At 38.3% G+C, this 25,430-nt stretch overlaps 1 protein-coding gene across 1 annotated transcript in view; it reads right to left on the reverse strand.

Annotated features, from left to right (window-relative positions):
- Window positions 1–25,430, reverse strand: part of OTOGL (otogelin like) — a gene marked incomplete at its 3' end in the record, with an annotated part of 97,983 nt that overhangs the window by 39,296 nt on the left and 33,257 nt on the right. Inside the window, exons 24-29 of the mRNA XM_080610115.1 lie at window positions 20,901–21,008; window positions 19,475–19,613; window positions 6,154–6,288; window positions 5,529–5,675; window positions 3,707–3,826; window positions 1,329–1,445 (exon numbers count right to left, since the gene is read on the reverse strand). Coding sequence (XP_080466241.1) covers window positions 1,329–1,445; window positions 3,707–3,826; window positions 5,529–5,675; window positions 6,154–6,288; window positions 19,475–19,613; window positions 20,901–21,008 — 766 coding nt within the window. The remainder of the gene's footprint in view (window positions 1–1,328; window positions 1,446–3,706; window positions 3,827–5,528; window positions 5,676–6,153; window positions 6,289–19,474; window positions 19,614–20,900; window positions 21,009–25,430) is intronic.

The following is a 25,430-nucleotide window of genomic DNA, read 5'->3' on the forward strand; positions in this document are numbered from 1 at the left end:
CAGCAGGAATGAGTGCTCCGAGAGAGCTGCTCCAAAGAACATCCTGAAACCCACATCTAGGCTTTCTTTTCTTTCCATGTCCCCAGTGTCAGTCTCTGTTTGGGCTTTTTTCTTGGCAGCCAGTTCCCCAGGCATGCTGCCACCAGTCAGCTGCAGACATCCTTAATAGGGGTCACTTTACCTTTACTTTTTTAACATAATTATGCTAAAGTTTCGCCATAATGTTTGCAAATTTTAATCACAACATGGATAAGGTATAGAAAATGAATGTTCAAGAGAAAACATCTTTCTTTATGGGTTATAATAATGCAATTCCTTAAAAACTCTCAAAAGTTCCATTTTATTTATTACTTTCCATTTCTAGAATACCCTCATCACCATGTTCTCAGGCACATGCTCAAAAAACTCTTTACATAGTAATTAAAGTCACCATTAATAAATCTCTCATGTTAAGCTACTGCAACCTCCTCCTCAGGCAAATTCCTAACCATGTTGATATCAAACTTCAGTCCTGAAAGTCAGAAGGTTCAGCTGGGACATCTGATAATCTCATTGAGTATTAATTGTCATAAAGAAAATAAGAGACCAATACAAAATGTCATAGTGGTTCTTGCTTGCACAGGTGTAAAGAAGCACCTTCGATAACTAAATACTTTTGGGAGGGTAGAATCAGATATTGGGAAAAATGTATAGCGTGTTGTGTTGATACAGGGTGGACTAAAATGGAATCAAGGATTCCTACACAAGCTATTTGCTAGACTGAAATTAAGGACATTCTTGTAACTGAAGTCCCAGGCTCATCCAGGTACTGGGAAAACAAGGACACCAAACCTCAGAGTTTTGATAAAAAGCAGATGATAACCTGTCAGCCAATTAAAAATACTGATAGCTCTGAAGCTGAAATCTCGCTCTCTCATATTTCTTTCCATATTGAGCAGGACAGTTAACAAAATAAACTCATTTGAGATAAGCTGTAGGCACATCACGGAAACGTTTATTTTAGAATCCTGCAATATATACAAAAAAATTAAAAAATTAATTACCTCTATAAATAAAAGATATAAATAAAACCTAAAGAGAACAGAAACTTCATTATCCAGTCTATTAACTCATGGCTCTCAGTTATCACTAGGCATGTTTAGGCTCCAGCCTTGAAAGGAACAAGGAGCTCTGCACAAAAATAGCCCACCCACAAAGAGATACTTGCATGACTCTGCTCTGTATCCTCCATGGCACTTGGACTGACGGGAGTAGCAAGAAGAAATTAATTACTGGGATTTTAATATTTTCCTACAGGAAAGCACGTCTTGGATTTTTAATAAACTTACCACATTGCGACAAGGTGCAAAAACATCACTGTATAAAATTGAGCATTCCTTTTTGGCGTAAGGGAACTTGCTCTGATGTACCTCACATGGCCTTAGTGTTTCATTTAGGCTCTTGCACTTAAAAACAACAAAAACACCACAAGCATTTTATACAAAGGTGTGCTTACCATGGACTCAGGCACACTGTAATATCACATAATTCAATACCTGCATACTCAGAAAATCAAAATAAAGCTTAAATTCTATCTATTTCACCTCCCCCGTTTCCCGATTTGTTGTTATAACTGAAAACATTTGCACAAAAAAAGAATCTTTGTGTTTTGTTCTGAAGTACTGAAATGTTCCTGTTGTCTGCTCAGCACATAAAGACAAAATGTTTTCTTTGTGACACATTATAATCATTACCAGAGCAACCAACTGTAACATTACAAACAAATACATGATCCAAATCCATCCCTGGTGGTTTTTCAGACTTTAAATGGAGCCACACTACAGATGGCTTTAGCCCTGTAAGTTTAAATAAAGAAGCAGCGGTAGGAAGAGAGCAATCCATAAAAAAAAAAAAAGAATCAAAGATCATCCTGATAACTGAAAAATGACTGAGTTACAGCTCCCTCTCTTCAAGAAGAAAAACTAGCGGACAGAAAAAATGCAACAAAACGACACTTAGCTCAGAAAACACGAGCTCATCCAAACCCATACTCTCTTGGTGCAGCAGGGAAGCCCAGGAGAAGCTGATGACGGATCCATACACAGCATTGGAGTGTTCTGATGCAGCCTCAGCTGCAGTGCAGCTGCCTACACTACCTTCATGTGCAGATCCTTGGCCATGGGGGGGACATGCTGCCACTCCCAGGAGGGAAAAACCCTGGAAGCATCCCACGCTTCTTGGTGCCAATGCAAGCTTGCCAGTAGCACACTTGGGTTCTAAGCCTCCAGCTATCAAATACAACTTTGCAGTACTTAGATTTTGCAGAAAATATGACCAGGATCCATCTCTACGAAGGCCAACGGTCCTTTCTGAAAATATCTTTAATTCCTACTGCAGAGACAGATGAAGTGTCAAGTCTGGCTGAGTGTAGGCTGCCTGAAAGGCCAATATCAAACTCAAATACCAAGTGCTCTGACAGCCACAGAGATCAGAAGACTATATGAGATTTTACAAGTATATATATATGGCTAAAAAAAAGGCAAGTGCAAGTTTGGGCTGCATAAGCAAAGGTCATAACATCCTAGAAGTTAATGTGCTATGTAAACACTACACACCTTTTTAAAGCAGCCACTGAACCGACAAATTGGAAGAAGGAAAAATTCATATAATTCATTCAAAGCCTTTATACTTTTCTTTATGTACCACCTTCTAGATGAGCAGTATAACCACCAACACTACACACTGGCCTTGCTTGCTCACATAATCTGAACAGATTATGTAAATTACATAATCTAAACAGATTATGTAGAGTAAAATTACATAAAATTACATAGAGTAAGATTACATAATCTAAACAGATTATGTAGAGTAAAACAGATCTAAAGGGAGATATTGAGGGAAAGAAGCCTCAAAATGTACTTCAAAATAGAATAAGTATCATATTCTTTCATGAGGTGAGAGATTTTGGTTGTTTCCTTCTGTGAGTCAAGGAAAGACTAAAAACTGGTTCTCACAGACATCCTAAGGGAGTGCTTTACAAATACTGATTTTTCAGGAGGTTTATAAGGCTATAAAACCTCACATCTCAGCACAAATTAATAAAATACCTATTCTCCTGTGTTATACAACACAGTTGCAGTCATCCACTTTCTATTGCTTCTTCCCTTCTTCTTGGAAACCAAGTTTCCATGCTTGGTTGTGCCTGTTGCTGTTCTGAGCCCTTTCTGTCTCACCCCTTCCCCATTGCTGCTTCATCAGTTAGCTCTCTGTTTACAAACTGCAACTAAAAATAATCAATTCTTTTTCAGTGTTGAGAAAGAAACCTTTTTCAAGACTGTTTTTACTTTCAGTATCCTGATGCCTCCAACACCAGAGAAATTACAATTGCTTTTAAAATTGCATCCAAAATATCAGAAGCAATGTATCAAACTTTGTACAGAGGTGAAATCCAGACAGCTATGATAACTATCTGACATAGAGAAAAATATATTCTTCCCTTCCTTCCCTAAAGAGATTGTTTGGTTTCATTTAAATTCAGTATGTGTTTACTATGACGTAAGACATTAATAACACATTTCACATCTACAGACATAAAAATTAAAATGTGCTCTTATACACTGACCATGAGTTTAGAAAACCCCTGTACATCATGTGCTTATCAAGTGTTCATTTATGAATTAAAATTATCTTCCATTTTTTCTGGTATTTTACTGGATATGGGACTTACCTGTCCTAATACCCAGCTGTCTCCAAACACCTGTGCATTTCTCACCTCCATGTTGTTTGAGGTAGTCAGATCATTTGAAGTATATTTGTCAAAATTTCCACACAAACCTGCCAGTTTACCCTAAAAGAGAAGGATTATTTTTCTTCTTACGTATACTTACGGACAATGATCGGTACAAGTTACATGTGCAGAATAAAACATTCTTAAACTGAAAAAGATGAAGGTAATTCTAACTTATACTTTGAAAATATCTGACTCTCTGCTATGTTTACAGTTCCATATTGCAAATTTCTATTTTAATAGAAATATATGTTTTCTTTTTTCTTTCTGTTTTCCAGAACCTGTTCTTACTGTCTGCCTGTGAAAAGGGACTGGAATCTAGTAATATTTTTTTCTGAAAGCTTAGTAGCGTATGCAGTCCAAAAGTCAAAAGTTCAGGTGAATTACCTCATGATTGTGAAGCCTGACTGGTTATTGTTGTTAAAACTTGCTGCCTCTAATTTTAGCTCACAGTAACTAGAACATTTGTAATAGCAGTTACAAAAGAGACAGCTGCAGCTTTCTGGTGTTGGGGCATGCACTGCTGGTGGAAAAAGTATATATAAATGCATACACATCTACATGCATAGGGAAATATATTTGTGCACAAGAGTAAATTGTAGAGCTGGATTTCTAGGGTGCTGTGGCTCACTCTATTGAATTATTTTCCCTTAGAGTCTGCTGCAGACACTATCTTACTGAACTGGAGCCTCTGGAAGAAACAGTAATTGGAAACAGAAAGAGCTTGAAATATTTGTGCTGCTGCATGCAACCTGTATAGCTCAGCTCCCTGCTGGCCTGTACAAAAACAGAAGAATTTTTTTTCACAGTGTGTATTGATGACTGATAAATCAGCTTGTACATGAAGCATTTGATAGTTATTGGGATTATTGGGACAAAAGCCTATAATAATCTTGCTTTAAAACCAGATTAGATAATCATTGTAACTTTGACTTACATTTCAAAAAATCTGGTATTGTATTCTAGTATAGAGTTCTTCCTTTTCTTTTACTGGAAAGAACCCCCTCCCAATAAGTGTGTTTGTGGTCAAGACAAAGCAGGAATGTAATTATTGAATGTGCAGATAAGGTTACTCTGCCAGGACCCAAAGACTGAGTTCCAGAGACACCAAGGCAGATGATGATATAGGAATGGAACAGAGAAGAGCAACTGGTAAGAGAAGGAGCCTTGTATTCTTCCCTGTGTAATGGCTGAGCTCTATCGCAGTATACTTATTAGGTTTAAATACTAGGTTTTGTCTACATCCTTTCTTGCATCTTGCCTTCTTAATTTAAACCCGAGATGTGACTCCATCTGTTCATCTCAGCAGCCTCTACTACATCTCAGGGTGTGGCTCCATCATCAGCCTAATTCAATCTGTGCTACAAACCTGCCATCTTCCATGTTGCTAGATATGGAAGGTTCTTTTTCATTGGCTTCAGCAATTATGAAAACATGCAGTGAACTGGGTAACACAAAACTAACCCTCTCTTCCTACCCCCAAAGTAACTTAGAGCTAAATCACCGTGTATCTGCAAGGTTGTGATGTGTGGAACAACAGAGTAAACATGTAGGAACTACTGCTTCTCTTTAGGAATCCAACCGTAAAATCACATTCCCTGTCTATTCTGACCTGGGAAATGCTAGCAGCTGAACACCATGATAAACACTCATATCACTGGCAAAGTTAGCCATGAAGAAAAGACAATCAATCACAGTTATTCAGCAAGAGATCACATTGCCAACACAGCTACACAAATCTCAGGTTTTTATTTGAGCTCACCTTCCATCGAGGTCCAACTTTAATATGCATCATTGTCTTCTTATCCCACAGAATCGTAATGTCTTGTTCTGGAAAGTGTATCACAGTATAATATCCAGCCTTCCAAAGCTGATAGTTAGATTTGTTTTCCTTTCCCCTTAAGGTCTTCTGACAAAAATGAATATTTATTTAGATCTAATAAAGTAATTCTACTAAGGTTTGCAGCCAATTAATAATAGTCTATACTGAAGAATCTTTTATCTTTATCATATAGCTGAATCAATAATATTACTAGAAATGTCATTTAGCACTTTGATATTATGTCTTTTCAATCATTCAAGTTTGCTTTGATTTTTTATTTTGGTTTCCCTTTCAAAACCAAGTGGAAAGAACTACGTAAGTGCCCATATGCTTTGATTGCTTGAGCCTCTTGAGCAGTTTTCTTTGTAAGGACAAATAGAACTTGAAAAAAGAAACAGTGTAAAAGGAGATCTTTTCCTGGGACCTGGTGCTTTATCCAGGCCTAGGCACCTGCACTATGTTAACACAGACTGAGAGACATTTTCCAAAAACACGCTCCTTCAGAGTTGTAACTTTAGAATGCTTATCTTAAAGGGCAACCCGAAAAGAACAGAAAATAACTAACCTGCTTCTCAGAAAGTTCGCTAAAATAAATCTCAGTGTCTCCAACAGTGATGAAAACATTCTTCGAGCAAACAATATCATTGTCAAAGCACTTTTTGTTCTGAGCAATTATAGATATATTTGAGTTATCTGTGCTCTGCAATATGAAGAAGAAACAATTTTACTTATAGATTCAGTTGCATTTCACTCCTGCAGATTTATTTCAGGCTTACCATTACAAAAAGATGGATAACTTAGTATTTACAATCTATGAAATTAAATTTCAGAAAGCTACCAGACCAGAAAATGCATTTTTAAATCCCAAGCTGAACCCACAAGCACAACACAAAGAGCCATTACATTCAGCTGTGAGTCGTCTTTTTGAGGACTTCATAAATTCAAAGGATCAGCCTACCCCTAAAATAACAGTCTGGTTTAGGCTTTTAAAATGTGCTCATACATGGAATCCAATATTTACTGCACAGTATGGTTGTCAAAATTGAGACGTGCTATAAAAAGAGGTTTATTTTTAAACCAAGGTACATGAGATCAAGCTGTTTTCATATTTTTAAAGCACGAAACCTACCATCTGTCAGTAGTAGATAGAACAATTTTTGTACCACCACCCATCAAAATTCACAAAGCCATGAGTCATACTCACTGTTACTGGAGGGGGCAAAGGTTTCTGCTGATATTTTTGTTTGTGGGGTTTTTTTGATTTAACATTTAGAAGATTTGTCTACTCTGATGGATTTTGATTTGCTGGTGTTTTAGTACCCAAAATTCAAATGTGCTGCCTTCCCACTCCCATGTCTTTTGGCTCTCCAGCCTGTAAATTAGTTTTGCATCCTAGGTATATAAAATCACTTTTGCACCTTGGCTTAACATTCCTATTTATTCGTCTACAGCTTCTGTTGTTCTTCTGTACCCTGAGGAAAACACACACTCTTTGTAATTCTCCATGTTCTAGAACCATAACTTAAGGAGATCATCTGTATTTTCAGTTGATATCACTACCACAAAGAAAAATAAAGTCGAGTTACTGTTAGTATTTCTTATTTTAACTTGCCTTTGAATTAATTTCTGACCAATGTTTGCAAGTCAACAAGAAGCCATAACTATAGAAATTACTTAAGAGGGTTAACTTCATAAAATTAATATAAGCCAATAAGAGTGCTTCTGAATACAGGTGTTTTGGGTTTGGTTTTTTTTTATCAAATTCAGTCGTACAGTCATTACAAACTCAAAACAGTTGTGAAATAAAAATCTTGGACGTGGCAAGCTATGCATCTGACCCTCTGAGTCATCCAGTCTTATGTGAGTACTTGTGTAGCGCTGGAAACAAAAAGATGTTTAAACTTCTCTTCTTACTCCCATCCTCCTTTAAACACCCTCTGAGAATATGGCTAGGTAAAACTAATTGCAGGTGCTAATGGGCATGGTGGGTGAGATGGGAATGATGGTTTTCAGCAGTTCTCCAGTCCTAACAACTGCTCATGGATCCCAGCAATGCTCTTGGAGAGATCTACTTGGCCACAAAGAGAGGGATCTCTTGCCTTGGTTTGTGTTCACAGCACCTCTCCCCAGAACTTTGCTCTCTCCCTTGGTTAGTGTACCCCTGAAGGGTGCTGGGTACATACACCTCACTACTCCTTGCCTGTCACATTTGTACATTTATTTGTTCTGTGCTCATCAGAATTCAAGAAAAAAACATATCAGCAATTTTTCCTCACCAGTGAGAGTCATTGTATACAGAAGATGCAGGTGCTACAAGAAGCAGGTTTTGGGGTTTTTTTACTTAATGGAAGTCATAGTGTCCAAACTGTTTAAAGAATACTTTCAATCTAAAAAGAAAAACCAACCCAACCCTAGATGATGGGAACTATAGAGGTATTTTTGTTGCCATACCGAGGAGTTGCTACAGCTTTGCTGCAGCAAAAACTAGCTTGCTACACAAGCCAGAGGATGTTGCTACTCGGCATAGAAAATACTCTACAGCAGGCATTAACAAATGCAACGAATATAAGATATGGAAACTGCAAGGTTTATGTTAGCCTGATGCCAGGGCTTAAGAAACAGGTGGTATGTGCTAGCAATTTGCTTGGAAGGCAACAGTTAAGATGGATAAAGTTAGCCACTAGCTGCTAGTGGTAAGGGGGTGTAGGAAATCTGTTCTTCATGATTCATCAGGGGAACTCAGTTTAAAGGTACTGAAAGCTTTTGGGTAAAGCAAAGTTCATCTGTTCTATTCTGTTGTGAAATTGGTTTAGGTTGCACTCGGAGCGATATTGGTCGCTACCTTTTTGGGAAATACTCTGTGTTTTAAGCCAGGTTTGCTGCTGGAGTCAGTCCAGTAATTATTCCCCTGCAAGTCAGATAACAGCCAAGAGCATTTCTAGATCTATTGGAGGTGATGTGGTAAATTAAAAAGGAGACAAACTCATTAGTTTGGTAGATCAGATGCAAGCTGATCGGTTCTGTGCTTGCCAAATGAAAAATGAGCAAGAAAGGGAGCAAACTCCCTGCCACGAGCCCGTTTAGAAAAGGACTTTGCTTGCAGTATCTGGATCTATTTGGTGTCTAGCACACTGTGGGTTGTTTTCATTGCAGAGTTCATTCCTTATCAGCTTAGCCTCAGCAAAAGGGGACGCTCTGAGTTAATAAGGAAGCAATGTCTTCACTGTAAGGAAAGAGATCAAGGGTTTGATTTTAAATAAGGATAGTGAATTTAGGCTAATTATCTCACAGTAAAAATGCACCTTTTTTGGCAATGAAGGCAAGCCCTTGGAGCAGGAGTGGGTAGCTGTATTAGCTATGCAATTGAAGCTGCTGCCTGTGCCTTCTGACAGCCCAGGCCAATCCTTTCAGCTGAACAGCATCAACATACTCAAGTCAGAAGTTTCTGCGTATGGTTGGGATTTAAGCCAAGGGCAAAAGTTGAGTTATATTTTAAGTTAGCTCTGCAGCAGAAAAAAGCCTGGAGACACGGATTGTTTTGCTGACCAAAGCCAGAACAGGGAGTCCTGAAGACACGTAAAGTACTTCCTTACTTATAGGCCTACATGTTGGTGTTAAAACACTAGAAGTGATGCAGGATGGAAATGCAGAAAGACAGGGGTGGTGGTTCAGTAGAGCTATGAGTAAACCAGACGCTTAAGAAAAAGGGCTTTGCATTAAACCCTAAGTCTTCTGGGTTTTCTCCCTTTCTAATTAAATCTTAGACCCAAACTGAAATATAGAAACACCATTATGGATTGCATATCTTTTGTGGATCAAAGCTTTCATAATCAAATTTGCTTTGCATAATTCTCTCTTTGCCATTCTTTCCATATACCTCAATCAAAATTGAGTCTTTTTCCAGCCATACAGCCCCAGCCAAATCCAAAGTTGAATGACAGTTTCTATCATGGTCTTCAAATTACTCTGTAACTGCTACATGTGCAGCCTCTTCTTTCAGCAGGAAAGAAATAAAGTGCAGCTGAAACTTAGCACTTAACTGTTGCCAATGTGAAAGGAAGAACAGGGGCTATTCAGATAAAATGAGGATCATCTTTTAATATTTGTATAAGACAGTGATGTCTTGGGCAAATCTTGACAGCTCTTACAGACTGTGGTAGTATACATGATAATGATTGAATTAAATCTCTCTAATCTGCAGTGGATCCACACAGGTATGAAAACAAGCTTTTGTTACTACTGTTGGAAGAAATGTCTGAGTAGACACTAGGAGCAGGTCTAATAAATAACAAGGTGGTGAGGTTTGTTGGTTTTCTGTTTTTTTCTGCACAGTCACTTTCCAAGGCAGAGTCGCTCTTTACCTTTTTAGGTAAAATGCACCCAACAGGGGATGTACTACAGTTCATCATGTGAAACCTACTTATGCTGACAGAAACTAGAAATAAAACGGTTTTCCCACTGCAAGAGTATCTTCCCACGTAAATTACCATATCCAGCCTGTTCCAACTTAATATCAGTTTCTTTGTGATAACATGGAGTTGCCAAGCAACAGAAAAGACAGAGTCACAGCTCTGGGCAGTAAGTCAAAAGCTCATTGTCAGTCCTGCTTCTCAGGACATTCTTTTTCTAGACTTCACTGCACTTTTTTTCCATATTTCTTCCTAGCCGAAAAAGCAAAGCACTGCTTTCCTTTTTTTTTTTTAAGTAGTGCTTGGGAATGCTAGAGTTTATTTTTATTAGAAACTTTCTATTTCGATATCCCATTAGAAATTTTCTATTGCTCTCCACCAGTAACAGCACTGTGCAATGTGCTTATGCAGTCAAAATGTAGCCTGGCAGAAGGCAATTTAAAAGTGGCAGCATTTATCTTACTTGAAAGTTTCATTAAAATCTCTCTAACTGTTCAGTGCAAGGACTCATTCTTTTCCATTCTTAATAGCCTCATTTCCCCATTTTTGTTTGTTTTGTTTTGTTCCCTACAATACACTCACTTACAAACTAGGATAGCCATAAAAGCATTAAGGGACATACCAGGAACTGGATGGAGATAGATTAGTCCTATTTTCCTTTTGTTTTAATGACTCTTTAGAGGTTTTCATGTATAGCCACATGCACAAACAAATGCAAGAAGCTCTAAAAATACTGAAAAAGATACACAGTAATTTAGAAAGCAGAATTTGCCTTCTCCTTCGTACATATTTTCAGAGAGATACCATTAGCTCTGTTCAGACTTAATATTTCAGGAAATTTTATGGAAACTGAGAATTAGTTTGGTTGTTGTTTATTGGGCTCTGAGATTCCTCTGAAGGAACTTAACATTTGAAACTATTACTTCCAGTGAGTTTGATTCCAGGGGAAGCAAAGTATCATAGCCCAGTTAGGCATAAATATTTAAGTGGCTTTGAAGAGCAGACAAATGCCTTGGCACCTGACATGATCTTACTCTGTTAGTTCCTTGTTTCATTTGGGGGGGGGCTGTTCTCCAGCCAGTCAGTGAAAACACATTGATTATTCAAAACTCAGTCACAGTTTACAGGCTTCTTTAATTTTTCTGGAGTGATAATTTCTTCTGAACATTTCAAATTTACATGTATACATTCTGCATAACTTTATTTAATGTCTGCTTTTGAAACCTGTAAAAATTTGTATCATCAAATGGTTTCCCCCCTAACTATTCAAACGTTGGAGCAATATTGGTCAAAGTCAGCAGGTGGCACTGATACACATTGTCTCAGTTTGGGTGAAATCTGGGAAACAATATTATAGGAAATATAGTAGGTGGTGCTCTTACAGGAAAGAGATAAGGAATGGTAGCAGTAATTTTTTTTTTTCCACTGATGTTATGTATTTCTATACAAGTATTAAACAAACAAATAAACAAAGACACATTTAGGAGCTAAGAACCTAAGAACTAAATTGCTTATGCACACACACTCACACATAAACTCTCTTTCCCTCAGCATGTTCTACAGACGCTGCAGATTATATGATTATTTTCACTTAAAATATGGCAAAGAAACTTGCAATACACCTGTAAGATATGACATGTACAACTCAGTTGTAGCACAGTTGAGTAGGAATGGAGAACATGACTAAGTAGATTCACTGATGCAAATTCAAAGGGAGTGAGATTATTCCAGCTACTGATTCACCCTCAACAACTTGCAGATGTCTGCTAATGCATCCATGATAACTCCTTGCTATTTCTTTAAAAGTGACTTCCCAAAAGGGTTCACCACAGGCAGAATAAAGAATAAAGAATAAAGTTGAGTAATCCGATAGAGATCACTGGGAAAGTTTTGGATTTCTTTTTTATATTTTAAGAGAACTATATTAAAAGGTCTGAGAAAAGATCATTTAAAGCAGATTTCCTTTTCTTTCATTTACTTAGCTTTGCCTGCTTGTGTATCAGATTTGGCTTTTGCACAGGTCACATTACTGCAATCCCTTTCTAATTAAAAATGAGATGTTCTGAAGATCAGGGATTTGGGAACATTTAAATATCTGTTTCCAAGTGACACATTCTGCAACACAAGCTATTCTGAATCACAAATCATCAGCACAGTTGGTGGTGTTCGTTTTAAATATCTAAACAGGTATTTTTATGAGACCTATTACTACTATTTTATTAATAAGTGCATGATAAATGTCAATATTTTATCACTGTTACTTGTAATGATAGAGCACAACATAACAGGGGAAAAAAATAACAAGACATAGTGATGATAAATTTGCCTTTTTTGAGCTCCAGCAAATGATGGCAGGAGTGAGAAAGCTGGAACCTCCACAAATCTTTTAATTTTTTAGTATAACAAATGTTAAATGCACTAATTTACACTGCTGAAGTTTAGTTTCTATGCATTCAAAACCAAAAATACTCATATACTGAGCTAAACCTGAGTAAATTGAGTTCACAGTTCTCGTAGTTCACCGACAACATCCAGGGTCCAAGGCCATAAACTGTTAAGTAGCATCTACAGGTGACTAGCGTGAATATCTTCCCACTTCAAACACAGCAAAAGGCTTTCGTTTGACTACTGACAACACACCATGGAGCTTCTTGAAACAGCAGCACATAATGCTGGGTCTTGCTCATCTTTTAATACTGTACCAGTAGAAGATAGGCATAAAGAGTTCACAAAGCCATACACACCACAAGTCATCCAACTCAGACAGTCATTCTTACAGTGAGCTGCCTTTTCAGGCAGCCATCAGATTATAACATTTCAGAGACAGTCTAGCCAAAGGGCTGTTGGATGCTGAACATTAACCCAAAAGCAGAAATTCAAGACAAAAAGGTCACTTTCTTCAAGCTGTGTGGTCGCGAAATGGCAAGCTCCTCAGAAAGAGGGTCCAACTTCTGAGTCACACCATGCATGCACCGCCTCCAAATTGCCATTCTCATGGCAAGAAACTTTTCCTCAAGCCTTTCCTGGAAGCCCTCCATGCTAATCTGCACAAATTGAAAGAAAACTTTCCTTTGTTGGAGAATAAAAGTGATTCATTTGCTGCATAATTTAATGGTCTGGAGAATCAGGTGGTGGAGACGGAAAGGCATGTAGAGGTAATTGAGTCTGCAATCATTGATCTGGAGAAAATGGAACCAGGGCATAAATCCACTGCCAACTGCAATGAAACCTTTTGCTCACAGAAGGAGTAGAACAAATGGAAAGACAGGTACAAGCCAACATTATCTGAACACTCTGCCTTCCAGCTGAAGACAAGGATGGAAAGGGATGTCTCCAACAGGGAGCTCACTACTGACCCTTATAGAACTTCCAAAGCCCCAGATAAAAGAGAGCATTCGGAAAGTTTCCTCTGAAATCATGGGACTGATAAAAAGCAAATTGTTGGTATTCTTTGCAACTAGAGCAGGGCAAACTATTCACACTAAATAACATTTTTCATTGAATTGTAGTCTCTTTTTGGACACAAATTTGCATGCAAACTCTCAAGAAACACATCATTGTTTCTATACAATTGCTGCTGCTATAAATTTTTTGACAAGTTGTTTAGGTGTCATACCACTTATTCACGAAACCATTTGCTGGAATGTGGCTTTGAGGATTAGATATGTTAATTAAAAAAGTAAAGGCAGTCTGATTGGAACCCCATGTTACAGTTTCATTCCATGTGAAGATGAAAATTACTTTTAGAGTCAGGTTTCCAATTTAAAATATTTGTAATTTCAAGTACAACATTATTTACTTTCCCATTAAAATCTTCAGAGCCTATTAAAAGAAAATATTAGTCTCAAATATGAACAGTCAGCCTGACAATGTTCAACAAGCAGCCTTAGTCCTCCATAGGGTGACAGCAAGCAGAATGTATTCATTTTACAAACAGGCTACAAGAGACACTCTGCAAAATACTATTTCATTCTACAAGTTTGCGAACTTCATGGATCTACAGGCTGGCTACCTGGCACAAAGAATGCTGAAAAAAGATGCTCAAAAAGTCACAGGTATTCAATAAGGGGAAACGAGGTAAAGGCTGCTTCTGTGTCTTTGAGCGTGACAAATGAGTAATTGAAGATTTATTGCTTTGTGTGTGATTGCTTCAGCTTTTGCCCAGTCATCATTTAACAAATTTACCAAAGAAGATAAATACATCAGCAAATAAGGGTAAAAGATTATCAGTGCATCAATTAACTTCTGTATTAAGCACTCTATTAAAAGTGTCCTAAACTAAGGGCTTTGAACTTGCCTCAAGTTACAAAAGAAGGGGTATACAAGAATAGAGCTCCCTTCCTGTATTCCCCAGGCAGACCAGGTATCTAACACTGGGGGCTGCTCATCAGTAGGATAATCACTTGGGAAACTGTAATACTGGTTCACCAGATCATGCATGTTTTGTTGAATGAACCTCTGCCTTAACAAATGGGCTCTCATGTGGTGTCTCCTGACCCAGAAGAGTTACATCCACGCTTCTAATTGACATAACAGTTCAATTATTTGATCAGATGTCTGGTTGTTGCTTTGATGATCCTCCAACACACTAAATCTGGTGATAAACTTGCCTTTAAAGCAGCTTTCATGGTTGCATCAAAAAGATTGAAAAGGTGACTTTAAAATGGCAAAACCTCCAATGTCACATGAAAAGAAGGGAAAATATTTTTATCACATACTTTAAAGTATTACTTTAAAGTAATCCCTAAAATGTGAATACTTGAGGATGAGGGCTTAGTTCTGCTGACCTCCATCTTTCAGGATACAAGAATAAAACAGTCCTTCCTTTTTTTGGCTTTAGTACCTTATTGAAAACCTACTAAAGTTAATGGAAAGACCTCAGTGGGTTGTTTTGTTAGTTTGATGGGGTTTTTTTAATGGCAGATAAGCATTACAACAGAGCTCCTTCACATTTAAGTATATTCTTATGGGTAGACTAACCATCCAAATTCCTGCTTGGACACTGCCTCAAATCAGAGAAAATATAGTTCTGATTTTCAGAAGAAAACAAGTCTGAGGGGTTCCAAGGTCACAGACTCAACAGGCCTTAATAACCAGATTGAACTGCAGGATGTAAAACCACCACAAAGCTAGACAAAGGCCAGGATATGTGACAGAAAGAGTAAGTTTACTATGAAGGCATAAATTCATGAAACAGGCCAGCGGAAGAAATAGACCACATGTATAGATAACACACAGTAAAATTTTCCTAGAATAATAACTCCACTTTGTTAGGGAAAGTATGTAGTCTCCTCAAAGAGAGAAGAAAATAGAATAAAGCAAGCTATTTAAATCTTTTTAATTAAGAAATTAGTTGGCTTAAATTCATCAGTATTCAGATTAGCTAAAACAATGTGTTTACATGATCTACACTGATAAAATTCAAATGAATTTGCTAAGATTTTTCTGGTTTTCCTTTGAAATTACTGAAGTTTTAAAATGTTAGAAGCAAGTATTGATGTCTTCTCTGTGAATGCCATTTATCCATACAGGGACTTCACTTCTCAGTGTATAATGTAACTCCTAATTCCCTGAAAGAGATGAAGTTATCACTTCATGAAACATTACTGTCCTAATTTCTTAATTGCTGCATTAAATCTTTTTGGCCATTTTATGACCGAGAGGTATATCTGTTGAACTAGTTATAAAGAGTTTATTCATACATCTACTATCACCTTAAACAAAAAGGCCTGACAGATGATACTGATGTTGAAAACAAAGTTTGAGGATTGGCTGAAAGTTGATACTTGATTTTTCTCCCATAAGAGCACAAGAACTCCTTATTAAAAACATAGTAAAAGGTAAAGGTGACTTCTTTGTTTGGTATAGTGCAATACAATGACAAATTAAAGGGCTGTTCAAACAGATCACATTTAAGGAGGTTAACAGTTAAATTAAACAGTGGGGGCTGGTATAACGTTGATGGGAATAGTGCATAATCATGCCACTGGGGACATGGGATTCAGATTATAATTCTTGGACTCAGTTCTACATATGGGAAGAACTAGTATGCTAACAAATTTATGGTAGGTATTATTTCCCTTATTGCACTGCTATAACACCTTTGTTTTGAGTATGTAAGATAGCAAAGACAAAGCAATCCACTTCTTACAGGAAAAAGATTAGAAAACAGGAAAGGACAAAGTTATTACAGTGTTTGATATATAACATAACAACCAGTTCAAGATGTTTAAATTTCAGGTGTTTGGTGAGTCTTTTAGATGTTATTCATAAAAATCAGCTCATCACAACACTGAGAACTACCAATATATCAATTGATTGTGTACTAGTAGCAATCAAACCTATGATGTTCTATACTACCTCACAGATGGGGAACACAAAGCTCACTGTACATAGGTCCCATGGTGGTGGGGGGTTGGACTGGATGTTTTTTAAAGGTTCCTTCCAACCCAAACCATTCTATGATTCTACGATTTAAGTTCAATATACATATATATATGTATATATGTATATGTTGGTTTGTAAAACAGGTAGCATGGTTTAGGTTGCAAGACTGCCCTGGACAGCTGTGCTTGACAAGGCGTTAAGCAAGGCATTTAAACTTTTACAACCACGTATACTTTCTCGCCTTTCGTCTGGCTTGGTTTTTTGGGTAACAGGCTATAAGAGACAGGGCTTTCTTGCATACTTTCTGAACAATGAGTAGCTCAAGGGAGACTCATTATATTACTCTGATACTACTATTACAAAATGTCGCTGCACATGGCTACAGTGTAGGGATGGTTATGAAGAGACAGCCATGGAAACCTCTGTTCTAAGAGCCAGAAAGTGTATTTCAAAAGACAGCAGCCTCGCTATGTTATCATGTCTGCACGTATAATGTATGTTAGCCATATCAGTATGTGGTACAACTGCACACATGTATGTGGTACAACTGTGGTGTAACTGTACATACAAACGTGAAACTAGAGAATGGAAGACACTTTGGATGATCACTCAGGCTGCCTCTAGGAAGATGCCAATTACATCTGTTTCATATATTTTTCTCATGTAAAATTCCATTCCTTCATAGCTGTAGTTAATTTAGTGCCTATCTTCATGGCAGCAAAGTCAAAGTTGTTTTTTCTGTTCACTGATTTGTATATTTCATTGTTGAATTTCATTCTCCATTTTATCATGCAGTGTTTTCTGCCATAAAATCTTCTGCACATTTTGGTGGTCTGTTTTTGTTTCAGTTGTTCAGACTGACTCTCTGCCATCAGCATACTCCACCTCAGTCCTCAGACCACCTGTTCAAAACTGTTTGTGAAGATGATGGGTCTCAGCATGGATCTCTGTGGGATGTCACTGGGGCTTCTCCATTCTATAAAGAGGCCATTTATTCCTATCTTTTAACTTCTAACTTTTAATTTGGGTCTCAAACAATCTGCACTCTCATCCTATGAGAAACTACGCTCTAAAAAATATTTGTTGAAATTTGTTTTCAAAAGGTCTTTAAGCCAAAATACGCACATATTGACCTGATCATCCATGTAGTTTATTGTCTTCATGGAATAACTCAGAAGATTTATCATGCATTAATTTCTTTTTTAAAAAAAACAGTACAACTCTTCCCAATTGTCATTTCTCCTCTCCTTATTATAATTTCCATTAATTTCCTTCATATGCAAATCAGACATATTGGTCTGTTCCTGCCAAATTCAGCCATAGAGTCCTTTTAAAATACTTGGTTATACTGCCATCTTCCATTCCTCTGATTCCAGGATTGCACAGCACACAGTTCATCAGTTCTGTGTCTTAGCTCTTGGACTAAGTTCTGTGTCTTAACTCTGTCAAGGCTCTTGGGCATCTGCCATATGATCCCATCCATCCTTTGTTTTGCTTTTTGTTTTGCTTTTTTTTTTTAAATTTTTCCTAAAACTTCTCCAAACATTTCACAGTCAAAAACGAGCTCAGAGATACATTATCCGCTCCAGACATAATTATGCAGTGCCTAATTTGTGATAAACAGTTCTTCAATATGGATCAGGAAAGTTTTCTGTATGCTAAAGAGGAAAGAAAAATGGTGAACAAACTAGGCCATACTTTCTCACATTAGCTCATTTGGGGGGGAAAAGACAGTTTGATAAGCTGAAAAAAAATCTGAAGAGCAGATCTATGTAGGCAGATTGTCATTTGTGTCGTGTTCACTTGAAGAAAGGCCTGTTGGCAGTGTGCCACATGCCTTAATTATGCAGCTGCCAACTTTATTCTTGGACTCTAAATAATCCCCATGGTTTGTTTCCAGATAGGTACTTTCTTACACACTAGGTTGACAGGTGACGTTTGATTTGTAAAAGCAAAACATTCCAGTATCATACTAATGTTTGGAAAAGCAGCACGGGTTTGTGTTACCCACCTCTCTGGCTGAATGGCGTAAGAATTAAGAAATGGCAGCCCACCTTTCCACCTCATCATACAAGCAAGATTATTTTACAGGTAAAGTAACCCCTATTTTTTGCATCTTAAAGGAGGAAGGTTTGTGCAAAGTTTCATATACCTCTAAGAGTATGAGCTTTTTTATGAGACAATATGATACACACCAGGAGCTTGTTATGAGGTAGTTCCTATTAGTTTTTACCAGATCTCTCTCTCCTTTAATTTTTTTTAACAAATTAAAAAACCTGGACCAAATCTATTTTATTTCACAGCTGTGAATACTCAAGCAGACATAAGAAAAAATATTTGCAGTAGTCCTTGTTGAGAAACCATGTTTTTCCTCAAGGTTAGGCAGTCAGGGTTGACTGAAAATGAATACTCTTCTAAACACATTACTGTAACTCAGAAGACAGACTCTTAGTCAATAATAGCAACAATGATACTAAACAATAGTGTTGTTAGTAATATAATGTATTTCTAAATGTCAGTAATGGCATTTTTAAACAAAAAAGGCTAGCAATGTACTGTAAATGTGTGCTATGAGGAACATTAGCATGTAGCTGCCAGACAGTCTCAATGAAGGATTTCACTGTTGAATTATGAAATCATTGTGTTTGATATTATTATACACATACGCTCCAGATCTGATGCAGACTGCATTCAAGGATTCCAAGCAGCCTCAGAGGTCATCATTAACCTTCTACCAAGCAGAGTTTATAGATAAGTATTAAATAAATCTATAGATTTTACCTAGTTCTAGAACAGTTTCTATAGTGTTATTTTTCACTCCTTGTGATGAAAGCATGGTCAAGATAGAAAAGGAAACATTGTTTTCTGTTTTTCTCTAGACCACAAAGATACATTAGGACACACCCATGTACCATTTTCAAATGGCTGAACACAAAATGTCATTTTCAGATTCCTCCTTTCAGAGACATCTGTTCTGCACCTGTTTTCTTAATATCTGTTTCTATAGATCAGTTCCCGATGTTCAAAATACTTGCCCTTTCACAGGAACTTTCGCTGGAACACATGAAAATGTATGAACAATCCTCCTACCTTTAGCAGGTAAGCTTGGCAGTCACTGACATAATCATATTCTAATCCGTCAAAGGTATAATAATGTCGATCTCCATAAACAGTGCATACAGCAGGACAGGGGTAACTAGTGCAATTGAATATCCCTTTCCGACAAACACTGTGAGGAAAATTAATAATCACTATTTTCTCATAGCAGGGTCATTTTCTTTCTTTCTTTCTTTCTTTCTTTCTCTCTCTCTTTCTTTCTTTCTTTCTTCCCCCCACCCAAAAAAAAAAAAAAAAAAAAAAAAAAAAGCTTTCTTTCATTCTTTATTTCAAGCCATGCAGAAATTCATGAAGGGAAGAAAATTCTCAGACCTTCAAACACAGCTATTCTGTGGATTGCATTTGAAGTTATTGGTGATGCCACGGCAGAAAAGCTTTGAGCGCTCTGCTATCAGCACATATGTATGATAAAAATGCATAAGAAATGAATGCGAAACCTTAACATTTTTATGCCTTATGCAAATATTTCCATCACAGCCTCCAGTATAGATAAGATACCATGCTACAACATACTCATTCATAAAACATCAATATTATTTTTCTCAAGAAATTTTGATTAAAATATGCACATACTTAAAATGCAAAAGACCTCCAGTTACTACCTGTAAGTATTCAGACAAGTACGGAATGAGATTAATAAATAAATACTGATATTTTCCAGGATTACTTTTCCTGTCAGCTACATTCAGTGACTTTCATGAATTTGCATGAAGGTAGTACTGACAGCTTCTAGTTTTGCTTGTGTAAGTGTATAAACTCAATTGATTTGCCAACGAAGTTTTTAACTGATTAAAAGCTGCCATACCAAACTTAAATGAAAATAGATATTTTGGCTAGCAAATTATAATGGATGAAAAACTGGTTTGCATCAATATGAGTCAGGTAAGGCTCCCTAATAAAGATGCTGGGCACTAGCACGTTTTCCAGTTCTACTGCTTTTTTATTTCCCCGTTTTCTTCCTGTATAGTCGCTCATACTGACTGGTAACTCACACTGCAAACAGTTCAGTTCCCAAAGGATCAGACTATATACCACCATCATACATTTGATTTCTCCTTTTTCTCCTTGATTGTCTTTCATGACATTCTATTCTCCAAAATGTCAAATGTCTTTTCTTTCAGAGATTAACTGATATGTGTGGAATCAAGCACTTGCTCTTGGCTGCTTTTTAACTTGGGTATCTTTTGCATCATTTTCAGACCTGAAGAAGCACTCACCCAAAAAACTGCCTACTCTTCCAAGTCTGTGATTGAGCCTAATAAAAGATATATCCTGGAACTGTCTATAAATAAGCATATACATTTTGATTATTCAATGTACTCAGCACATTTCCTCTATCAGATTCACTTTGTGACTAGACCAAGATGATTTGGAAGTATGCAAAATGCATGTTACTCACCAGGTGTAACATGGTGTAGCTATCACTTCTCCTGACAGAAATTCCCTGTCTTTCCAGGTGCATGGACAGCTGTCAGGAATATAACATTTCCCTCTGTGCTCAGCCATCCTTCAAAATAAAAGAATTATTGAGATGAAAATGTAAATTCACAGGAAGATCAGCATGTCTGAATGTGTTTGTCTATGCCCCACCAGAAGCAACCAGCTTTGGCAAAAGCTTTCTGAATCAAATGGCCTCCTGTGCACAGGTGGAGACCTCACAAAGCTCACAGCTGCAGCTCTCCTGCTTCGAAATGGGTATGTTGGGGTGGGGCAGCAGCTCCTATGCAAGCAATGCAAGTAATGTAGTTATTCCTCTCTGCAATCTCCAGAGCATCTGTGTGTTACAGACACTGCTGAGGCTGCAGCCGCGCTTCCCTTCCCTCTCTGCTGCTCCCTTGTCCCCCTATCCCAGGAAAGCAGCTGGACTGATGTACCGGCTCCTCTGCACAGAGCAGCAACCATCCTGTTCTGAGCACAGGATAGTGAGCTGGACTATGGCAAGTCTTGCAGAGTTACAAGAACAAAAGAAATACAGTTTACACGGGGCAGTGGACCTACCTATCAAAGGGAAGTGGAAACAGCTATCAAGGTTAAGACAAAACAGTATCATTAAATGCAAAAAGCAGGAAATCTTATTAGATCATAAGTAAGTAAACCAGAGATGTGGTTTACCACTTTTTGTTATCCCCTTGTTTCCATCTGCTTAGCAACATTAATTTTAAATAACAAATGTTACTGACACTCCCAATGCTGCTCTTTACAGGAACAATTCCTGCAGTTGTCATTGCTACACATGACTGAGGACAAAGGTAGATGTGTTTTCAAAGAATTATCTCGAGATTACTTCACTTGAAGTTGAAATTAAAAGGAATGCACAGATTAGAGTTTTCTGCTTCCCATAATTACTGGTTCATTGAAGATACATTGGTTTTAAGAAAAAGAGTCAAGTGTTCAGAAAAATTATTAGAGATACAAAAGCACTAGAATGGATGGATTGGGGAGATAATTTAGAGTTTCTGTCAATGAAAGTTAAGTATCTGCCAAAACCAATATAGTTACTGCTGATGCCACCTAAGGGCAGGAGAATAGTTTAGGCCATTAGGTCCCTTTCCATATTACTTTTCTGTGTTTCTGTAATTCAGCTTATCCTCTTACATCTCCAGCTCAGTCTTAGGGTGACTTTCAGTGTATCATTGCGTGACAAATTTACTGTCATTCTCAGCTCATTTCCTCAGGAAATTTTGAGCTATTCTATTCCGTTTTTATGGCATACCAGAGACTTTCAGTGTTTCTTATGCTTTGCCACCTCTTCAACTACTGAATAAAAATCTGCAAGCTGTTGTGCAAGAATTTTAACAATAGAGTATGTAAAGCATTTTTACTTGAAGGGGACCATTTTGTGCGTACTAGAGTCCATCCAGTCATGGGTTTCCAAAGGAAAGGGTTTCAGTACCTCTCACAAGCTGCTTTACTTTGTGAGCACTGTAAGTACCAGGGATGCTACAATAAGATGACAGTATCCAGAAGAATTCAAGATTCCACCCAAAAATGTTAAGCGATTGGCTCAAACAGTGGGTAGTGGTAGAAATCAGGTAGGAAAGAAGAAACAAAGAACAGCATCTTAAGAACCTGAATGTGCACAAGTCCATGGGACCTGATGAAATCCATCCACAGGTCCTGAAGGAGCTGGGGAATGAAGTTGCTAAGCCACTGGCCATCATATTTGAAAAATCATGGCAGTCAGGTGAAGTTCCCGACGACTGGAAGAAGGGAAATATAACCCCCATTTTCAAGAAGGGGAAAATGGATGACCCGGGGACTTACAGACCAGTCAGTCTCACCTCTGTGCCTGGCAAACTATTGGAGCAGACTCTCCTGGAGGCCATGCTAAGGCACATGAAAAACAAGGAGGTGGTTGGTGGCAGCCAGCATGGCTTCACTAAGGGGAAATCCTGCCTGACCAATTTGATGGCCTTCTATGATGGGGCTACGGAACTGATGGACAGGGGTAGAGTGGTTGACGTCATCTACCTGGACTTGTGCAAAGCCTTTGACACTGTCCCACACGACATCCTTGTCTCTAAATTGGAGAGACATCAATTTGATGGGTGGACCGCTCAGTGGATAAAGAACTGGCTGGATGGCTGCACGCAAAGAGTTGTGGTCAATGGCTCCATGTCTGGCTGGAGACCAGTAACGAGTGGTGTCCCTCAGGGATCGGTGTTGGGACCTGTCTTGTTCAACATCTTTGTCGGTGACATGGACAGTGGGATTGAGTGCACCCTCAGCAAGTTTGCCGATGACACCAAGCTGTGTGGTTCGGTTGATACGCTGGAGGGAAGGGATGCCATCCAGAGGAGACCTCGACACACTTGTGAGGTGGGCTGATGCCAACCTTATGAAGTTTAACCATGCCAAGCGCAAGGTCCTACACCTGGGTTGGAGCAATCCCAGGCACAGCTACAGGTTGGGCAGAGAAGAGATTCAGAGCAGCCCTGCGCAGAAGGACTTGGGGGTGTTGGTCGATGAGAAAATGAACATGAGCTGGCTTCACTGTGTGCTCGCAGCCCAGAAAGCCAACCGTATCCTGGGCTGCATCAAGAGGACCATGACCAGCAGGTCGAAGGAGGTGATCCTGCCCCTCTACTCTGCTCTCATGAGACCTCACTTGGAGTATTGTGTGCAGTTCTGGTGTCCTCAACATAAAAAGGACATGGAACTGTTGGAACAAGTCCAGAGGAGGGCCACGAGGATGATCAGGGGACTGGAGCACCTCCCATATGAAGAGAGGCTGAGAAAGTTGGGGCTGTTGAGCCTGGAGAAGAGAAGGCTGTGTGGAGACCTCAGAGCAGCCTTCCAGTATCTGAAGGGGGCTTATAAGAATGCTGGGGAGGGACTCTTCATCAGGGACTGTAGTGACAGGACAAGGGGTAACGGGTTCAAACTTAAACAGGGGAAGTTTAGATTGGATATAAGGAAGAAATTCTTTACTGTAAGGGTGGTGAGGCACTGGAATGGGTCGCCCAGGAAATCTGTGAATGCTCCATCCTTGGAAGTGTTCAAGGCCAGGTTGGACAGAGCCTTGGGTGGCATGGTTTAGTGTGAGGTGTTCCTGCCCATGGCAGGGGGGTTGGAACTAGATGATCTTAAGGTCCTTTCCAACCCTAACTATTCTATGATTCTATGAAATCAGTCAGAACATATTTACAGAAATAGAGATGAAAGGCATAATGGCCTCAGAAATACAATTTAACAGCAATTATGGCATTAACTGCACTAAATGTTGCACATTTACTTTTCTATCTAATAACAAACTAAGTGTTTATTCTCTTACTTAACAAAATAATTCATGCGTTCTACTCCCTTATTTGGCAGAAATTTGGGATTTGGCTTGTTTGTATTCCTTTTATAGTTTATCATTCAAAAAATATTCAAGTAACATTTGATTTGAAATGGTGTAATACTACTTGACTGTGAAAGCAGGGCTTTAGCTCTGGTTTTTAACATGTATTTTAATTATTTCAAATTTTCAAAGGAACTTCCATGACAATGCTGCTAATTTAAGTTCATGAAAATGTCATGGTGATGTTTAAGTAAAAATTCACTAGTTTTTATATGAGTCCTTGAACAAATTCATGCATATTTGTGTTAAAAATAATTCTTTATTCGTGTAACGCTAATGGTCTTGAAAGCTAACTCCTCAGTTGCAGAAGTTGTAGAGGACTACAAAATACCAGGCAAGAACAACCAGTGAAATCTTAAATAGCTGTGCCTGAAATCTGTCCTTCACCAGTGCTTAATCATCTATGAACACCACAAGCTGCTGGAAGGGGAATTCTGGCAGTCTCATTACATTCTGATCTGTGCACAGCTGATATACTGTCAAGCTACACATATGGTGAAATAAAATCAAATGTTGAGAAAAAACAGAGAGCACTTCACCTGAGGCCAAATTGCAGCAATCTGCACAGCATATTTGACTCTTCAAATATGAAAATGCACATATCAGGCATCATGGAAGGGAATGGAAACAGAGGGAGTGGTAGCTGATCCTGAGAGTAACTTCATAACAAATGCTTTTAGCCTTTGTACTTGGATTGACCTCTGCAAAGCTCAGCAGACTGTTTCTGGGAACCAAATCCAAATACATGTGCTGAGAAAAAAACTTTGGCTGAGTTCAAAATGGCAGAAAGCATGAGCGTGAAAAGAGCAGGATCCAGCCAGCAAAACCCTCCTCCCTGATCCAGGTTAGGCATCAGTACTGTAAGTCTGAGTAGAAGTCTAGGTGAGACAATTACTTCGGCAGGAAGCAGGAACACAGATGGCCTACATTGCCATTTTTTGTTATGTTTGCTTCTACACTCAAATAAACTATACTTTTCAAATGGTGGGAGTCATCTCCTGTCTAAAGAGTCCCAAATACCAGCCAATCAGACTGGTAGCAAGTTGGATATCTCATGAGATAGTGGTCTCAGCATTGACAAACTGT

Source organism: Psittacula echo, assembly GCF_963264785.1.
Source record: "Psittacula echo genome assembly, chromosome: 1".
Classification (NCBI taxonomy): domain Eukaryota; kingdom Metazoa; phylum Chordata; class Aves; order Psittaciformes; family Psittacidae; genus Psittacula; species Psittacula echo.